Genomic DNA, 17359 nt, shown 5'->3' with positions numbered 1-17359 from the left:
TGTGCAGTGTTATGCATGTGGGCAGACCGAAAGCTCAATATTCATACGCTCTTCAGGGGAAAGCATTAAAGAAGGTGGAGAAAGCAAGAGATCAGGGCATTCTAGTGCATACATCTCTAAAGGAACATGAGAAATGCCATGAAGCAATAGCTAGAGCAAATAGGGTGTTGGGGTACATGCATATGCCACAGATCCAGTAGTGCATTGGGAAAAGCTCCACCTGACTTCTTTCTGACTCCAAACTTCTTCATTTCTAACTTCTGTTCCCTGGTACTTAACCCCTTCACATTAGTAAACAATTTACTTGGATCAATTCTGTCATTCGCCTTAATGATCTTAAAAACTTCTATTACATCACCGCCTCTGTATCATACACAAAACTTGAATCTTTTTTGCTTTTTGAGATGCTAATAAACCTCCTCTGCACTATTGTCATTTTCCGCTCAACCTCATTTTGGGTGGTATTGGCACAATGTGCTGAAGCATTCAAACAAAGTGCTGCAGGTTGGTGAGGCGTAAGTTTGATTCCCCGCCCGCCTCCCCATATGTTGCTGAGTTCCAGATCTCAGGTTCACTGCCCACCAAGCCCACACAGAGAATGAAGGGAAAATCGGAGTGATCGTTACCTCAGGCTGCTCTTGAACATCTCTTATGGCCAAGGATAAAATCAGCTGCTTGGTCTCTTTGGCACATGCTTTGAAAGAAAAGTAAAGGCACTTTGCCCTTTGCTTTCAGATACTATATGTCATGTTTGTAACCTCACATAACTGTAACCTTTATGTAACAACACTGTACACTGGATACACCTGAGAAATGCACACCTTGACCACAGGGGGTGAACTTGTGGGAGACACTCCTCACCTGGTCATCAAGGTATATAAAGGGAGGTCCCACGCAGGGTCATCACTTCTTGGTCCTGTGAATAAAGGTTCAGGTCACAGAGTGACCTTGTCTCCAGTATGTGCCTGGTGTTGATTTGCTGTAGTGTGTAAGGACACAACACCATATACACAGCAAAATGAAACTTTTGCTTCAATTATAAATAATCTTACCAGCACAGGCATCAAATATTGAGGAAAGAACAGCACAAAGTTCAAAGGTCCTACATTTCCCATGGAATTGCAGCTCTTAAAAGTGTAAATGGCCCAACTGTGTAATCCATCATTTAATTAGCTATGCAAGGATGATCCTGTCTGGCAAGTGTTCTTGCAGGCTTACAACCCCACGGTCATTGCGAACACTATTCATTCAAATTGTAACAAAATATCGACTGCAGTTGGTGATGTTAAACAGAGTTCATCATTGCTATATAAATATTTAAATTCAGTCACCTTCGAGCAACCTTTGAGCCACAATTTTGCTGGCAGCCGAGGGAAAAAAGACAACAAATGGTAATAGAAGTCTAAGAAAAGCTGCATCACTACCAGTGAGTATACCCAAATATGACAGCTTGCTAGCTGCTCAAATCTGCCAGTATTCACAATACATAAATATTACTTGCAGATTGGATACAATTTTGTGCCATGACAAATTCTGAGATTTGTTCAGCTTCTGTAGTTTCTGTTAAATTGCTCAGACCTCTGAACTACTCATCAACATTCTTTGACAGATACGTCAGCGATGGCCCAATATGTTTATTCATGGAGTAGCGCAGTTGGCATTAGCACCATTAGTTAGGAAGGGGAAAACTCAGCCATATCTCCTATTACAGATCGCGAGAGTGAATGTCTTTTAAAACTTCGCACTGGTGGGTAGCTTGATGATAATAGCCACCTGGGCAAGATTTTGCAGGGTTCCCAGCACAGGTACAACCTTACACTGCTTTGAGTACTGTTGGGGGGGATGACTCATCAGGGGAGGGCAGCAGCAGCCAAGTCCATGGCACCGTGGCTGGCTCTGCTGCACAGGAGGGCAGGAAAGAGAGTGGGAGAGCGAGTGATAGGGGATTCGATTGTAAGGGGAATAGATAGGCGTTTCTGCGGCCACAACCGAGACTCCAGGATGGTATGTTGCCTCCCTGGTGCAAGGGTCAAGGATGTCACGGAGCGGGTGCAGGACATTCTGAAAAGGGAGGGAGAACAGCCAGTTGTCGTGGTGCACATTGGTACCAATGACATAGGTTTTAAAAAAAAGGGATGAGGTCCTATGAGACGAATTTAAGAAGCTAGGAGCTAAATTAAAAAGTAGGACCTCAAAAGTAGTAATCTCGGGATTGCTACCAGTACCAGTGCCAGAGTAGGAATCGCAGGATAGCGCAAATGAATACGTGGCTTGAGCAGTGGTGCAGAAGGGAGGGATTCAAATTCCTGGGGCATTGGAACCGGTTCTGGGGGAGGTGGAACCAGTACAAACTGGATGGTCTGCACCGAGGCAGGACCGGAACCAATGTTCAAGGGGGAGTGTTTGTTAGTGCTGTTGGGGAGGAGTTAAACTAATATGGCAGGGGGATGGGAACCAATGTAGGGAGACAGAGGGAAACAATATGGAGACAGAAGCAAAAGACAGAAAGGAGATGAGTAAAAGTGGAGGGCAGAGAAACCCAAGGCAAAAAACAAAAAGGGCCAATGTACAGCAAAATTGTAAAGGGTCAAAGTGTAATAAAAAGGCAAGCCTGAAAGCTCGGTGCCTCAATGCGAGGAGTATTCGGAACCCAGGAGAGAGCTCTGAGCTAGTTAGAGTGGGTGAGAACGCAAATGAACAGGACCCCAAGAAAGAATGCAAAAGGCAGGATGCAACAGAGCAGAGTAGCACTGGGGTAAGTGTAAACCACAAGGTGATAAGAAGGGACAATATGTATGAATATAAAGGGGCTGCAGGAGGGGTCAAAACTAAAAATCATGGTTTAAAAACTAGTATTAAAACACTCTACCTAAACGCATGCAGCATTCGAAATAAAGTAAATGAGTTGACGGTACAAATCATTACAAATGGGTATGATTTGGTGGCCATTACAGAAACGTGGTTGCAGGGTGGCCAAGACTGGGAATTAAACATACAGGGGTATCTGACAATTCGGCAGGATAGCCAAGAAGGGAAAGGAGGTGGGGTAACTCTGTTAATAAAGGATGATATCAGGGCAGTTGTGAGAGATGATATTGGCTCTAATGAACAAAATGTTGAATCATTGTGGGTGGAGATTAGAGATAGTAAGGGGAAAAAGTCACTGGTGGGCGTAGTTTATAGGCCCCCAAATAATAACTTCACGGTGGGGCGGACAATAATCAAGGGAATAATAGAGGCATGTGAAAAAGGAATGGCAGTAATCATGGGGGATTTTAACCTATCGATTGGTCAAATCAAATCGCATGGGGTAGCCTTGAGGAGGAATTCATAGAATGCATACGGGATTGTTTCTTAGAACAGTATGTTACAGAACCTACAAGGGAGCAAGCTATCTTAGATCTGGTCCCGTGTAATGAGACAGGAATAATAAACGATCTCCTAGTAAAAGATCCTTTCGGAATGAGTAATCACAGTATCGTTGAATTTGTAATACAGATTGAGGGTGAGGAAGTAGTGTCTCAAACGAGCGTACTATGCTTAAACAAAGGGGACTACAGTGGGATGAGGGCAGAGTTGGCTAAAGTAGACTGGGAACACAGACTAAACAGTGGCACAATTGAGGAACAGTGGAGGACTTTTAAGGAGTTCTTTCATAGTGCTCAACAAAAATATATTCCAGTGAAAAAGAAGGGCGGTAAGAGAAGGGATAACCAGCCGTGGATAACCAAGGAAATAAAGGAGAGTATCAAAATAAAAACCAATGCGTATAAGGTGGCCAAGGTTAGTGGGGAAACTAGAAGATTGGGAAAATTTTAAACGACAGCAAAGAATGACTAAGAAAGCAATAAAGAAAGGAAAGACAGATTACGAAAGTAAACTTGCGCAAAGCATAAAAACAGATCGTAAAAGCTTTTACCGATATATAAAACGGAAGAGAGTGACTAAAGTAAATGTTGGTCCCTTAGAAGATGAGAAGGGGGATTTAATAATGGAAAATGTGGAAATGGCGGAGACCTTAAACAATTATTTTGCTTCGGTCTTCACAGTGGAAGACACAAAAACCATGCCAAAAATTGCTGGTCACAGGAATGTGGGAAGGGAGGACCTTGAGACAATCACTGTCACTAGGGAGGTAGTACTGGACAGGCTAATGGGACTCAAGGTAGACAAGTCCCCTGGTCCTGATGAAATGCATCCCAGGGGTATTAAAAGAGATGGCGGAAGTTATAGCAGATGCATTCGTTATAATCTATCAAAATTCTCTGGACTCTGGGGAGGTACCAGCGGATTGGAAAGCAGCTAATGTAACGCCTCTGTTTAATAAAGGAGCCAGACAAAAGGCAGGTAACTATAGGCCGGTTAGTTTAACATCTGTAGTGGGGAAAATGCTTGAAGCTATCATTAAGGAAGAAATAGCGGGACATCGAGATAGGAATAGTGCAATCAAGCAGACACAACATGGATTCATGAAGGGGAAATCATGTTTAACTAATTTACTGGAATTCTTTGAGGATATAACGAGCATGGTGGATAGAGGTGTACCGATGGATGCGGTGTATTTAGATTTCCAAAAGGCATTCGATAAGGTGCCACACAAAAGGTTACTGCACAAGATAAAGGTACGCGGAGTCAGAGGAAATGTATTAGCATGGATCGAGAATTGGCTGGCTAACAGAAAGCAGAGAGTCGGGATAAATGGGTCCTTTTCGGGTTCTAAATCTGTGGTTAGTGGTGTGCCACAGGGATCGGTGCTGGGACCACAACTGTTTACAATATACATATATGACCTGGAAGAGGGGACAGAGTGTAGTGTAACAAAATTTGCAGATGGCACAAAGATTAGTGGGAAAGCAGGTTGTGTAGAGGACACAGAGAGGCTGCAAAGAGATTTAGAGAGGTTAAGTGAATGGGCTAAGGTTTGGCAGATGGAATACAATGTCGGAAAATGTGAGGTCATCCACCTTGGGGAAAAAAAAAACAGTAAGAGAGAATATTATTTGAATGGGGAGAAATTACAACATGCTGCGGTGCAGAGGGACCTGGGGGTCCTTGTGCATGAAACCCAAAAAGTTAGTTTTCAGGTGCAGCAGGTAATCAGGAAGGCGAATGGAACGTTGGCCTTCATTGCAAGAGGGATGGAGTACAAAAGCAGGGAGGTCCTGCTGCAACTGTACAGGGTTTTGGTGAGGCCGCACCTGGAGTACTACGTGCAGTTTTGGTCACCATACTTAAGGAAGGATATAATGGCTTTGGAGGGGGTACAGAGACAATTCACTCGGCTGATTCTGGAGATGAGGGGGTTACCTTATGATGATAGATTGAGTAGACTGGGTCTTTACTCGTTGGAGTTCAGAAGGATGAGGGGTGATCTTATAGAAACATTTAAAATAATGAAAGGGATAGACAAGATAGAGGCAGAGGTTGTTTCCACTGATCAGGGAGACTAGAACTAGGGGGCACAGTCTCAAAATACGGGGGAGCCAATTTAAAACCGAGTTGAGAAGGAATTTCTTCTCCCAGAGGGTTGTGAATCTGTGGAATTCTCTGCCCAAGGAAGCAGATGAGGCTAGCTCATTGAATGTATTCAAATCACAGACAGATAGATTTTTAACCAATAAGGGAATTAAGGGTTATGGGGAGCGGGTGGGTAAGTGGAGCTGAGTCCACAGCCAGATCAGCCATGATCTTTTTGAATGGCGGAGCAGGCTCGAGGGGCTAGATGGCCTACTCCTGTTCCTAATTCTTCTGTTCTTATGTCCTTATACCCCAAGCAGGAGTCAATGCCTTCAAGAGAGGAAAGAAGGCACGGAAATAAATGATAGATTGTAACAAGCCACAGTTTAAATAAATCCTACAACATTTAAGTTAAGGGCTTTTCTTAACAACAGCTGAAAAGGATTTTTATCCTATCAGAGGTTGCAACACAGGTTGTAATCACTCAGATAAGTATGTGTTTTGGCAGCTAGATTTCCCAGAAAAAATCTGTGTGATTTGTCTACAACAGTCAGTGATGAGATTGGGGTTAGGGAGTCAATGATGAGGGATCATCAATTTAAAATGGTCACAAAGGGCCCAAGTTTCGGACCCCCGGTAGAACGGCGCACCTCAGAGAGGCCTGCCTAATTTGTAGAACTGAAAAAGCGGCAAATACTTACCTCGCGATTCTCCGATGTCTGTAGGCCCGTTTGCAGCATGGCGCGGCGCAGCAGGAGCAGCTGGGGGCGGAGCTACAGCCCTGCGCCAAAAAGAGTGCTGGCAGCTGAGCGCGTGCACAGCGCACAGTAGCTCCTGGCCCTCCCAGCGCGTCCTGTCTCCGGGCAACCCTATCCCTGGCCGAAAGGACGTCGCCCCTATCCCGGGCCGAGTGGCCTGTCTGCCCTTGCCTCCTCGGCGGCGGGGCCCGCCCAACCAGCAGCTCTTCGGTGGCGGGCCCCACCCGAACTCCTCCTCAGTGGCGGGCCATGTGAACAGTGATATCAAGCAGGCTTACACACAGTTCGGAGGGAAGCGTCCTTTTGGTGTTTCGCTGCTCTACATGGGATGGGTTAAGCACTATGGCTGCCAGTTGTATCAGAGTGACCCCAGTGGAAACTACGGAGGGTGGAAGGCCACCTGCATCGGGAATAACAGTGCCGGTGCAGTATCTGTGCTGAAACAAGACTTCAAAGAAGGAGATATGACTTTGCAGTCAGCACTTGCATTGGCAGTTAAAGTGTTGAATAGGACTATGGACGTCAGCAAACTATCGGCCGAAAAGGTGGAAATTGCAATGCTAACCAGAGAAAACGGGAAAACGCGCATAAAAGGTGCTGAAGCAGAAGGAAGTGGAGGTGTTGATTAAGCGACACGAGGCAGAAGAAGCGAAATCTGATCATGAGAAAAAGGAGAAGGAGCAAAAAGAGAAGGACAAATAGAGCTTCAAATGAATCACTGAAAATCTAGTTGACTGCAGGTTCTCAATTGGCCGCATCAGATACCATCCAGCCTTCCTCTTCAGCAGGCTGTTGGAGGGCTCCCGGTGCTGCAGTAGGTGAGTAGAAACTTAATTTTTTATTTACTGATTGATTTTTTTTTGGATTGGTTGATTTAGAGTTATTTATCATTTATTATTGATGATGGCTCTTTATTGGTAAAAGTGAAGTGTTTAATGTTTTATAAAATCCCATAACTTCCCTTCCCCCCCCATCTCTCGCTACCTGCGCCTAATTTATAAAGTGCAGGCAAGGTTTTTCTGAGGGTAAAAAAAATCAACATTTACTCCGTTCTAAGTTAGTTTTGAGTAACTTTTCGCTGCTTAAACCTTCAAAACAGGCGTACGTGTCTGGTAATGACTCCTTTTGGAAAAAAAAACTACTAAAACGAAACTATTCTAACTATCTAGAACTGGAGCAAACTAAATGCCGAGAATTGCGATTTCTAAGATACTCCATACTAAACTAGTTGCTCAAAAAAAATAGTACCAACTTGAGCCGAAACTTGGGCCCCATGAGAGAGAGGAGAGAGGACAGGAGAATTTTCTTTATGCAAATTTACAAGAGCAGGGATTGCTTTGGTATAGAGTAGCTGAGGCAGAGCAAACTATATTTTCTAAGGGAAAAGTGGATAAAGGTTTCAATGCAGGGCTATAGAAGAGAGCAAGGTAGATGGATTTGTCTTGGATTGCTCTCGGAAGGAGACAAGATGGTCCGAAAGTACTACTTCTGTGCTGTAAACTTCTCTGGTTCTACTTCTTGACAACATATAAAGCACCATTATTTCGACAATTGCATGATACCTGCCTCCACTCTCCACCCATTGCTAATCAACCCATGTCACTCAGATTCAGTCCTTGATTAGTTATATCCGGTTGCAAAGCCCAGGGGTTTTTTTTTTAAACTTATCAAAAGATATAACATTATAGACAGACCTGGCTGTATCACAAGATCAGACATGATACAATTTGTAGGCCAACAGTCAATGGGCCAAAATGACCCACTGAACCAACTCCCTCACCACAAGTGGCTGGATGCTGCATAAGTTGCATTCAAAGGATTAAAAACCAAATGGTTACGAAGAATTAGGATTGAAGTACTGTACTTCAGTTTTGTTCTGGTTGATTTTTGAATATTTGAATATTTCATCTTTAAACAGTAAACGCTGATAAAGCCATTGGAATTATCTTTCAGATTCCAGTTCTAACTCCAGGGGTATCTGGCACAGCCTCGACAAGCCAAAAGGCCTCCTTCTGTGCTGTAACCATTCTACAATATCCAAACCTTTAACCTGGCTTCTCTCCTCGCAGATATTGAGAGAGAGTAAGTGTGTGGTGTAGTGTGTGTGCTTGGTCCATTTAATGAATGGCACATGCCAAAATTCTCAACATGTGCTCCCAGCAGGAAAAACTGAGCATTGGGAGCACAAATGTGCAACATTACCCTACGGTTAAAATGTTTCCCCTTTGAGATTGGCCATTATTATCCGCACAATGTAACTTTTGCCCATTCACATATTTACCGCGTGTGCAAGCCACACTTAATGACCCTTTCCACAGGTGGTCCAAGCACAGAGCTCTGGTCGTGTGCTGAATAATTTTTAATGCTGCTCTGGGGTCTCTACTTAAAAAAAAAAGGGAAGCTTATGACAGATACTGAGAACTCAATACTGCAGAAACTCTAGAGTATAAAAAGTGCAGGGGTGCAATTAAAAAAAGATATCAGGAAAGCAAAGAGTGAGCATGAAAGAATGTTGGCAGGTAATATCAGGGGAAACCCAAAGATGTTTTATAACTACATTAAGAGCAAGAGGATAACTAGAGAAAGAGTGAGGCCTATTAGAGACCATAAAGGAAATGTGTGTGTGGAGGCAGAAGACATGAGTATGATTCTTAATGAACACATTGCTTCTGCTTTCACAAAAGAGAGAGGTGATACAGACTTTGCAATGAGGGAGGAGGTGTGTGAAATATTAAATGAGATAAACATAGTGGGAGAGGTAATATTAAGGGGCTTAGCAGCTTTGAAAGTGGATAAATCCCCAGGCCCGGATGAAATGTATCCTAGGCTGTTGAAAAGTAAGAGGGGAACTAGCAGAGGCTCTGGCCATCATTTTCCAGTCCCCTCTGGCTACAGGTGCGGTACCACAGGATTGGAGGCCTGCTAATGTTGTACCTTTCTTTTAAAAGGGAGAAAGGGATAGACAGAGTAATTACAGGCCAGTCAGCATAACCTCGGTGGTAGGAAAATTATGGGAAAAAAATCCTGAAGGATAGGATAAATCTTCTTTTGGAAAGACATGGATTAATCAAGGACAGTCAGTATGGACTTGTTAAGGGGAGGTCATGCCTGACTAACTTGATTTAATTTTTCGAGGAGATAACCAGGCGGGTCGATGAGGGCAGTGCGTATGATGTAGTGTATATGGATTTTAACAAAGCTTTTGATAAGGTCCCACATGGCAGACTGGTCACAAAAGTAAAAGCCCATGGGATCCAGGGCAAAGTGGCAAGTTGAGTCCAAAATTGGCTCAGAGGCAGGAAGCAAGGGGTAATGGTTGAAGGGGTGTTTTTGTGACTGGAAGGCTGTATCCAGTGGGATTCCGCAGGGCTCAGTGCTGGGCCCCTTGCTTTTTGTGGTATATATCAATAACTTGGACTTGAATGTTGGGGGTATGATTAAGAAGTTTGAAGATGACACTAAAATAAGCTGTGTGGTTGATAATGAAGAAAGCTGAGGACTGCAGGAAGATATCAATGTCCTGGTCAGGACATTGGCAAATGGAATTCAATCCGGATAAGTGTGAGGTCATCATCATCATAGGCAGTCCCTCGGAATCGAGAAAGACATGTTTTCACTCTTAACATAAGTCCTTAGGTGGCTGTACAGTCCAATACGAGAACCACAGTCTCCATCACAGGTGGGACAGATAGTTGTTGAGGGAAGGGGAGGGTGGGACTGGTTTGCCGCACGTTCTTTCCGCTGCCTGCGCTTGATTCTGCATGCTCGCGACGACGAGACTCAAGGTGCTCAGTGCCCTCCCAGATGCACTTCCTCCACTTTTAGGGCAGTCTTTGGCCAAGGACTAACAGGTGTCAGTGGGGATGTTGCACTTTATCAGGGAGGCTTTGAGGGTGTCCTTGTAACGTTTCCGCTGCCCACCTTTGGCTCGTTTGCCATGAAGGAGCTCCGAGTAGAGCGCTTGCTTTGGGAGTCTCGTGTCTGGCATGCGAACTATGTGGCCTGCCCAGCTGAGCTGATCAAGTGTGGTCAGTGCTTTAATGTTGGGGATGTTGGCCTGATCGAGGACGCCAACGTTGGTGCGTCAGTCCTCCCAGGGGATTTGTAGGATCTTGTGGAGACATCGTTGGTGATATTTCTCCAGCGACTTGAGGTGTCTATCGTACATGGTCCATGTTTCTGAGCCATACAGGAGGGCGGATATTACTACGGCCTTGTAGACCATGAGCTTGGTGCCAGTTTTGAGGGCCTCGTTTTCAAACACTTTTCCTCAGGCGCCTGTAGACTGCACTGGTGCACTGGAGGTGGTGTTGGATCTCGTCGTCAATGCCTGCGCTTATTGATAGGAGGCTCCCGAGATAAGGGAAGCGGTCCACGTTGTCCAGGGCCGCGCCGTGGATCTTGGTGACCGGGGGTGGGGGGTGGGGCGGCAGTGCTATGCGGTAAGGACAAGCTGGTGGAGGACCTTTGTCTTATTGATGTTTGGCGTAATGCCCATGCTTTTGTGCGCCTCAGTAAATACGTCGACTATGTCCTGGACTTCAGACTGTGTGTGTGAGGTAATGCACTTGGGGAGGTCTAAAAAGGCAAGGGAATACACATTAAATGGTAGGATACTGAAAAGTGTAGAGGAACAAAAGGGACCTTGGAGTGCAAGTCCACAGATCCCTGAAGGTAGCAGGCCAAGTAGATAAGATGGTTAAGGCAGCATATGGAATACAAGAGCAAGGACGTTATGCTTGAACTGTATAAAACACTGGTTAGGCCGCAGCTGGAGTACTGTATGCTGTTCTGGTCACCACATTACAGGAAAGAGTGCAGAGGAGATTTACAAGAATGTTGCCTGGACTGGAGAATTTTGGCTATGAGGAAAGATTGGAGATGCTGGGTCTGTTTTCTTTGGAACAGAGTAGGCTAAGGGGAGACCTGATTGAGGTGTATAAAATTATGAGGGGCCTGGATAGAGTGGACAGGAAGGACCTTTTTCCCTTGGCAGAGGGGTCAACAACCAGGGGGCACAGATTTAAAGTAATTGGGGGGAGATATGGAGTATATATGAGGGGACATTTCTTTACCCAGAGGGTGGTGGGGGTCTGGAACTCTCTGCCTGAAAGGGTGGTAGAGGCAGAAAGCCTCACATTTAAAAAAATCTTTGGATGTGCATTTAAAGTGCTGTAACTTACAGGGATACAGACCAAGAGCTGGAAAGTGGGATTAGGCTGGATAGCTCTTGGTTGGCCGGTGCGGGCATGATGGACCAAAATGGCCTCCTTCCATGCTGTAAATTTCTATGTTTCTATGATTAAAAGTTGCCAGGCCCTGTAATAGAGTGGTTCTCAAACATTTTTGGTTGAAGGATCCCTTTTCAAGTCAAATAGTAATCATAGACCCATGAAGGACCCCTTTCCACAGGCTCCCCATCTAAATGCAATACTATATAATACTCGCAGTATGAAAGTGCTGCATGTAAAGAGTGTCTTGATTCTGTTTTCTTAAAAGCACTTATTTACTTAGATATCAGTGAGATGGGTGTGCGTGCTCCTCACTGCAGAGTCTGTCTATCCTTTGTGTGATGTTTGACAATTTATTCAAAGCTGTGCCTGCTGTTCACTTTCCTACCTGTTCCATTAATTTTAAGCACCATCCTAAAAATTATTGCTCATCTACGAAGTTTAATTACAAACCTTTTTAAAAAGTATATCATTTGAAATGAGCAAAAGCCTCAATTTTAATTCCATGCTAGAGAGCTTAAAAAGTGAAATTAAAAAGAACTCAAGAACAGCACGGTATAAACAGGAAACTCATCCTGAGAGTAGCCTCTTCCTTCCCATGCTTACTCTATGTTCTGGGATTAGATTCTAATTGTTCAAAGGGTCTAGAACTCCAGAGACAGAAGCCAGCATTCAAACTATCTAAATTCAAAACAGACCATAACTGGATCAGAAAATGCTGGAAATACTCAGCAGGTCAGGCAGCATCTGTGGAGAGAGAAAGAGAGTTAACGTTTCAGGTTGATGACCTTTCGAAACTCTGTTTCTCTCGCCACAGATGCCGCCTGACCTGCTGAGAATTTCCAGCATTTTCTGTTTTTATTTAGGATTTCCAGCATCCGCAGTATTTTTCCTTTGTATAATTGAATCAGGCCATTTCATTACTAAATTAATGTATCACCTCTGAATATCTTAATATAGTTAGCATTTATGCCCTGGGATGTACTCTTAATAATTATGCACAAAACCAAGGTGGAGGAATTTTCAAAATTGTTGGTTATTCAGTATTTTTAAATGATTCACTAACTAGAGGGGGCGGATATGTGCACTCAGTAGTACAATTGAAATAGGGAAATGAAAACACACGTGAACAGATCGAAAGCAGGTCAATTTAGCATTAGATTAACTCAAGATTTCTCTGACTCCCTTCAGACAGTAACAAGCTCTTTCTCAGAAACTGTGGGTAGCTTTGAAAAGAGCCCTTGGGTTATTAGATAATTCCTGAACAAACTTTGTGCACCCATGAGCAGCAGCACGGCCTGGATATTAGGCAGCACCCCACCCTGTGCAATGGTCACCTGTCCCAGCAGCTTGTTGAGCTCCTCATCTTTGTGGATGGCCAGCTGCAGGTGTCTGGGAACAATGCGGTGCGGGTCTTGTTGTGGCGGACCCCCTGGAATGTCTCTGTGGACCCCGCTGCTTAATAGAACAACTAGGAACTTTTAAAGCTTGGCTTTGCAGCTGGCCGCTGCTATTCTGCATGCAGCCTGAAGCCCAAGTTGTGAAAAATGAGACCACTTCCGGATGGTGATCTCACTCCCCTTGGCTTCAGTGTACTTGGGAATCATATTGGCCATTGAACCATAGAAGGTCCATTATGTCTGTACAGGATCTATGTTAGAGAAATCCAGAACAAATCCCATTGCCTACCAGGCTACACTGCCACTTTTTACATTGTTGCATAGGCATTTACATGAATTCCATAGTACAACACAGAAATATTCACTTGTAGACTACAGGAATAAACTTGTTCACAAACTGTGGCCAATAATTTCCAGAGAAACTAAAATTGTTACCCATAATTTTACTAGATGCGTATACATTTTTGTATTCTAAAGCACAATTGCACATTAAACTTTTCAGCTATGCTATATGTAATGTACTTACTGTTCCTCCCAAATGACAGCAGCAGAAAGTATATCACCACCGAGCCCACTGTGTTCTTCAGCTGTATTGACTCCCAAAAGACCCTGCTGTCCGGCCTTTTCCCAGACCCCTCTGCTCACTTGGCCATCTTTCTCCCATCTGGAACAATAAAAATCATCATCAACTCGGGTGCCAGATTCCAAGTAGTTGAGCCAAACGTACAGGGTGTATTTACGGCATGTTTATACTTAAAAACTTGATTCAAGTAGATTTCTGTGCTTTCATTCTTAAAACAATGATATCCCTAGTTTCAGTTTTATTATTTTGTGTGAAATTCCATGGGCTAGAACCTCCACTTTTCTTGCCTGCTTAACGCCCATTTTACCACTGAAATGACGTATAATACCCATATATCGCCCATTTTGGCACAAAATGGAAACTGTCAGGCTTTTTTTTTTAAAAAGGAGACTTATCAGAGTGTTATTTCCCCAATGGGCTTAACACCGAGAAAAAATATTCCCGCCCGACCACTTCTTTTGGGCGGTAACAACAGAATGGGCGAATTCAACGCCCATATTATCGCCCAGCGTTACTTTCCTGATGGATTTAACGCCGAGATTCAATATTAACGCCTGCCGACTCTTTTTTGTTGTAAAGAGCATTTTTACCCAAACTAGCGGCCATGGAGATCACCCACCATCAATTTCACCATCTCACACATATTTGCCCACAATATCGCTCGCTCAAAAAACCACCCACAAAAAGTGGAACCGGAACGAATCACAGCATATGGACACCATGTTGTAGATCACACGTCGCATACTTTAAAAGGCTGCTGTGCTTCAACCTCGGCGGAGTTAGGATGTACATTGCAGGTCGTTGGAGTTGATGTGAACATCTCTGAAAACATCTTGGCCACACTGTGACCAACTGGAATTGAAGTGGTGTGCTCGTTGGGACATTCCTGGTTTGTGTGCAATCGATGACAGACAGAGCGACTGCAATGGGGCCTGTCCTTTCTCACCCTCACTTGGTGACCAAATATATGCAGCAGACTCGACATCGCCGAAGGAATGCTGCACTGCATTATGTGCCCAATGTACGAAGTGACAGACAGATGAAGAGGACCAGATATCACACCCCCCGCAAGTACAAGGAGAAGCATTCTTACCTCGACTTGTCCGACACCACCTGCCTTCGGAGACTGCGCTTCCACAAAGAGGTTCTCACTGAGGTAAGCCAGCTGATAAGGGCAGACCTGCAGCCTGACCGCACCATCTGTTGAGGTCAAAGGCACTGCGGCACTGTCGTTCTACGCCTCGGGCACTTTTCAGGCCACAGCTGGCGACATTTGCGGACTTTCTCAGCATGCCACACATCGCTGCATTAGACAGGTCACTGAAGCCCTGTACACACGCAGGAGGGACTTAATCAGCTTCCCTATGACCAGGGAGGCACAGAGTGAGAGGGGCTCTAGGTTTCTCCAGAATTGCAAACTTCTCCAAGGTGCAGGGAGCAATAGACATCACGAGGCGGGCACCTTTTCAGGATGCTGAGGTTTTCAGGAAGCACAAGGGATTCCACTCCCTGAATGTCCAGCTGGTTGCCGACCACCAACAAATTATACTGGCAGTGATTGCTCAATTGTTGGGCAGCATCCATGATGCGCACATCCTGTGAGAGAGCACTGTATTTGACTTGTTTAACAATGAGACACAAGGTCAATGCTGGATGCTTGGGGACAAAGGATACAGCCTCGCCACCTGGCTGATGACCACCCCTGTGTGACACCCACACCGAGGCCGAGAGGCGATACAATGAGAGCCACAGAGCAACTCACAATATCGTGGAGCAAACCATTGGAGTGCTGAAGCAGCCTGGACCCCTCAGGAGGCGAGCTCCAATACCACACTGAGCAGATAGCTTAATTCGTGGTGGTCTGCTCCATGCTACACAACTTGGCTATCAGGAGGGGACAAGAATTGCCTGATGAGTCGGACAGCCCACCTCACCAGAGGAAAAGAACGACGAGGAGCCGGACACTGACATCGGGCTAGACAATCAGGCTGACGCTGAAGCCATGCCCTCACCTCCCTGTAGACTGCATGAAAGGGTCCATGGTGGCATGATAGGCGGGAAATTGTGTTAGGGAAATTGATGGGATTGAAGGCCGATAAATCTCCGGGGCCTGATAGTCTGCATCCCAGAGTACTTAAGGAAGTGGCCCTAGAAATAGTAGATGCATTGGTGATCATTTTCTAACAGTCTATCAACTCTGGATCAATTCCTATTGGCTGGAGGGTAGCTAATGTAACACCACTTTTTAAAAAAGGGAGGGAGAGAGAAAGTGGGTAATTATAGACCGGTTAGCCTGACATCAGTAGTGGGGAAAATGTTGAAATCAATTATTAAAGTTGAAATAGCAGCGCATTTGGAAAGCAGTGACGGGATCGGTCCAAGTCAGCATGGATTTATGAAAGGGAAATCATGCTCGACAAATCTTCTGGAATTTTTTGAGGATGTAACTAGTAGAGTGGACAAAGGAGAACCACTGGATGTGGTGTATTTGGACTTTCAAAAGGCTTTTGACAAGGTCCCACACAAGAGATTGGTGTGCAAAATCAAAGCACATGGTATTGAGGGTAATATACTGACGTGGATAGAGAACAGGTTGGCAGACAGGAAGCAGAGAGCTGGGATAAACGGGTCCTTTTCAGAATGGCAGGCAGTAACTAGTGGAGTGCCGCAGGACTCAGTGCTGGGACCCCAGCTCTTTACAATATACATCAATGATTCAGATGAAGGAATTGGGTATAATATCTCCAAGCTTGAAGATGACACTAAACTGGGTGGCAGTGTGAGCTGTAAGGGGGACGGCCAAGAGGCTGCAGGGTGACTTGGACAGGTTAGGTGAGTGGGCAAATGCATGGCAGATGCAGTATAATGTGGATAAATGAGATTATCATCCACTTTGGGGTCAAAAACGCCAAGACAGAATATTATCTGAATGGCGGCAGATTAGGAAAAGAGGAGGTGCAACGAGACCTGGGTATCATGGTTCATCAGTCATTGAAAGTTGGCATCCAGGTACAGCAGGCGGTGAAGGAGGCAAATGGTATGTTGGCCTTCATAGCTAGGGGATTTGAGTATAGGAGCAGGGAGGTCTTACTGCAGTTGTGCAGGGCCTTGGTGAGGACTCACCTGGAATATTGTGTTCAGTTTTGATCTCCTAATCTGAGGAAAGACATTCTTGCTATTGAGGGAGTGCAGCGAAGGTTCACCAGACTGATTCCAGGGATGGCTGGACTGACATATGAGGAGAGACTGGATCAACAGGGCCTTTATACAGTGGTGTTTAGAAGAATGAGAGGGAATCTCATAGAAACATACAAGATTCTGACGGGACGGGACAGGTTAGATGCAGGTAGAATGTTCCCGATGTTGGGGAAGTCCAGAACCAGGGGACACACAGTCTTAGTAAAGGGGTAGGCCATTTAGGACTGAGATGAGGAGAAACTTCTTCATTCAGAGTTGTTAACATGTGGAATTCCCTGCCGCAGAGAGTTGTTGATGCCAGTTCATTGGATATATTCAAGAGGGAGTTAGATATGGCCCTTACAGCTAAGGGGATCAAGGGATATGGAGAGAAAACAGGAAAGGGGTACTGAGGGAATGATCAGCCATGATCTTATTGAATGGTGGTGCAGGCTCGAAGGGCCAAATGGCCTACTCCGGCACCTATTTTCTATGTTTCTATGATAGCTGCAAGAGCCTTACGTCAGGAGCTCATCAATGATCGCTTTGCCTGAAAGAACGTTGGTGTTATTTCCATGACTGACACACTGCTGGGTGTGCAGGTCATACATCAATGGTGGGCATCACCTTGGTGACCGTTAAAAGTTTACGTTGATTGAAGTTAAAAGTGTGATTATACCCTTTGATAAGGAATCACCAGCATGTAATGGTACAGCTATCTGAGCCAATGTGTTGCAAGGTTTTGTTAAATAA

General features: G+C 44.9%; 1 protein-coding gene across 1 annotated transcript in view; it reads right to left on the bottom strand.

Moving 5' to 3' along the window:
* Positions 1-17359, bottom strand: part of kansl1l (KAT8 regulatory NSL complex subunit 1-like) — a 321460-nt gene that overhangs the window by 277126 nt on the left and 26975 nt on the right. The window contains exon 3 of the mRNA XM_070876272.1: positions 13373-13510. Within this exon, the coding sequence (XP_070732373.1) occupies positions 13373-13510 (138 nt within the window). The remainder of the gene's footprint in view (positions 1-13372; positions 13511-17359) is intronic.

The sequence above is a fragment of the Pristiophorus japonicus genome, chromosome 3 (assembly GCF_044704955.1).
Source record: "Pristiophorus japonicus isolate sPriJap1 chromosome 3, sPriJap1.hap1, whole genome shotgun sequence".
Lineage (NCBI taxonomy): Eukaryota > Metazoa > Chordata > Chondrichthyes > Pristiophoridae > Pristiophorus > Pristiophorus japonicus.
The sequence above is the reverse complement of the archived record's forward strand: the minus strand, read 5'-3'. Positions and strand labels throughout refer to the sequence as shown.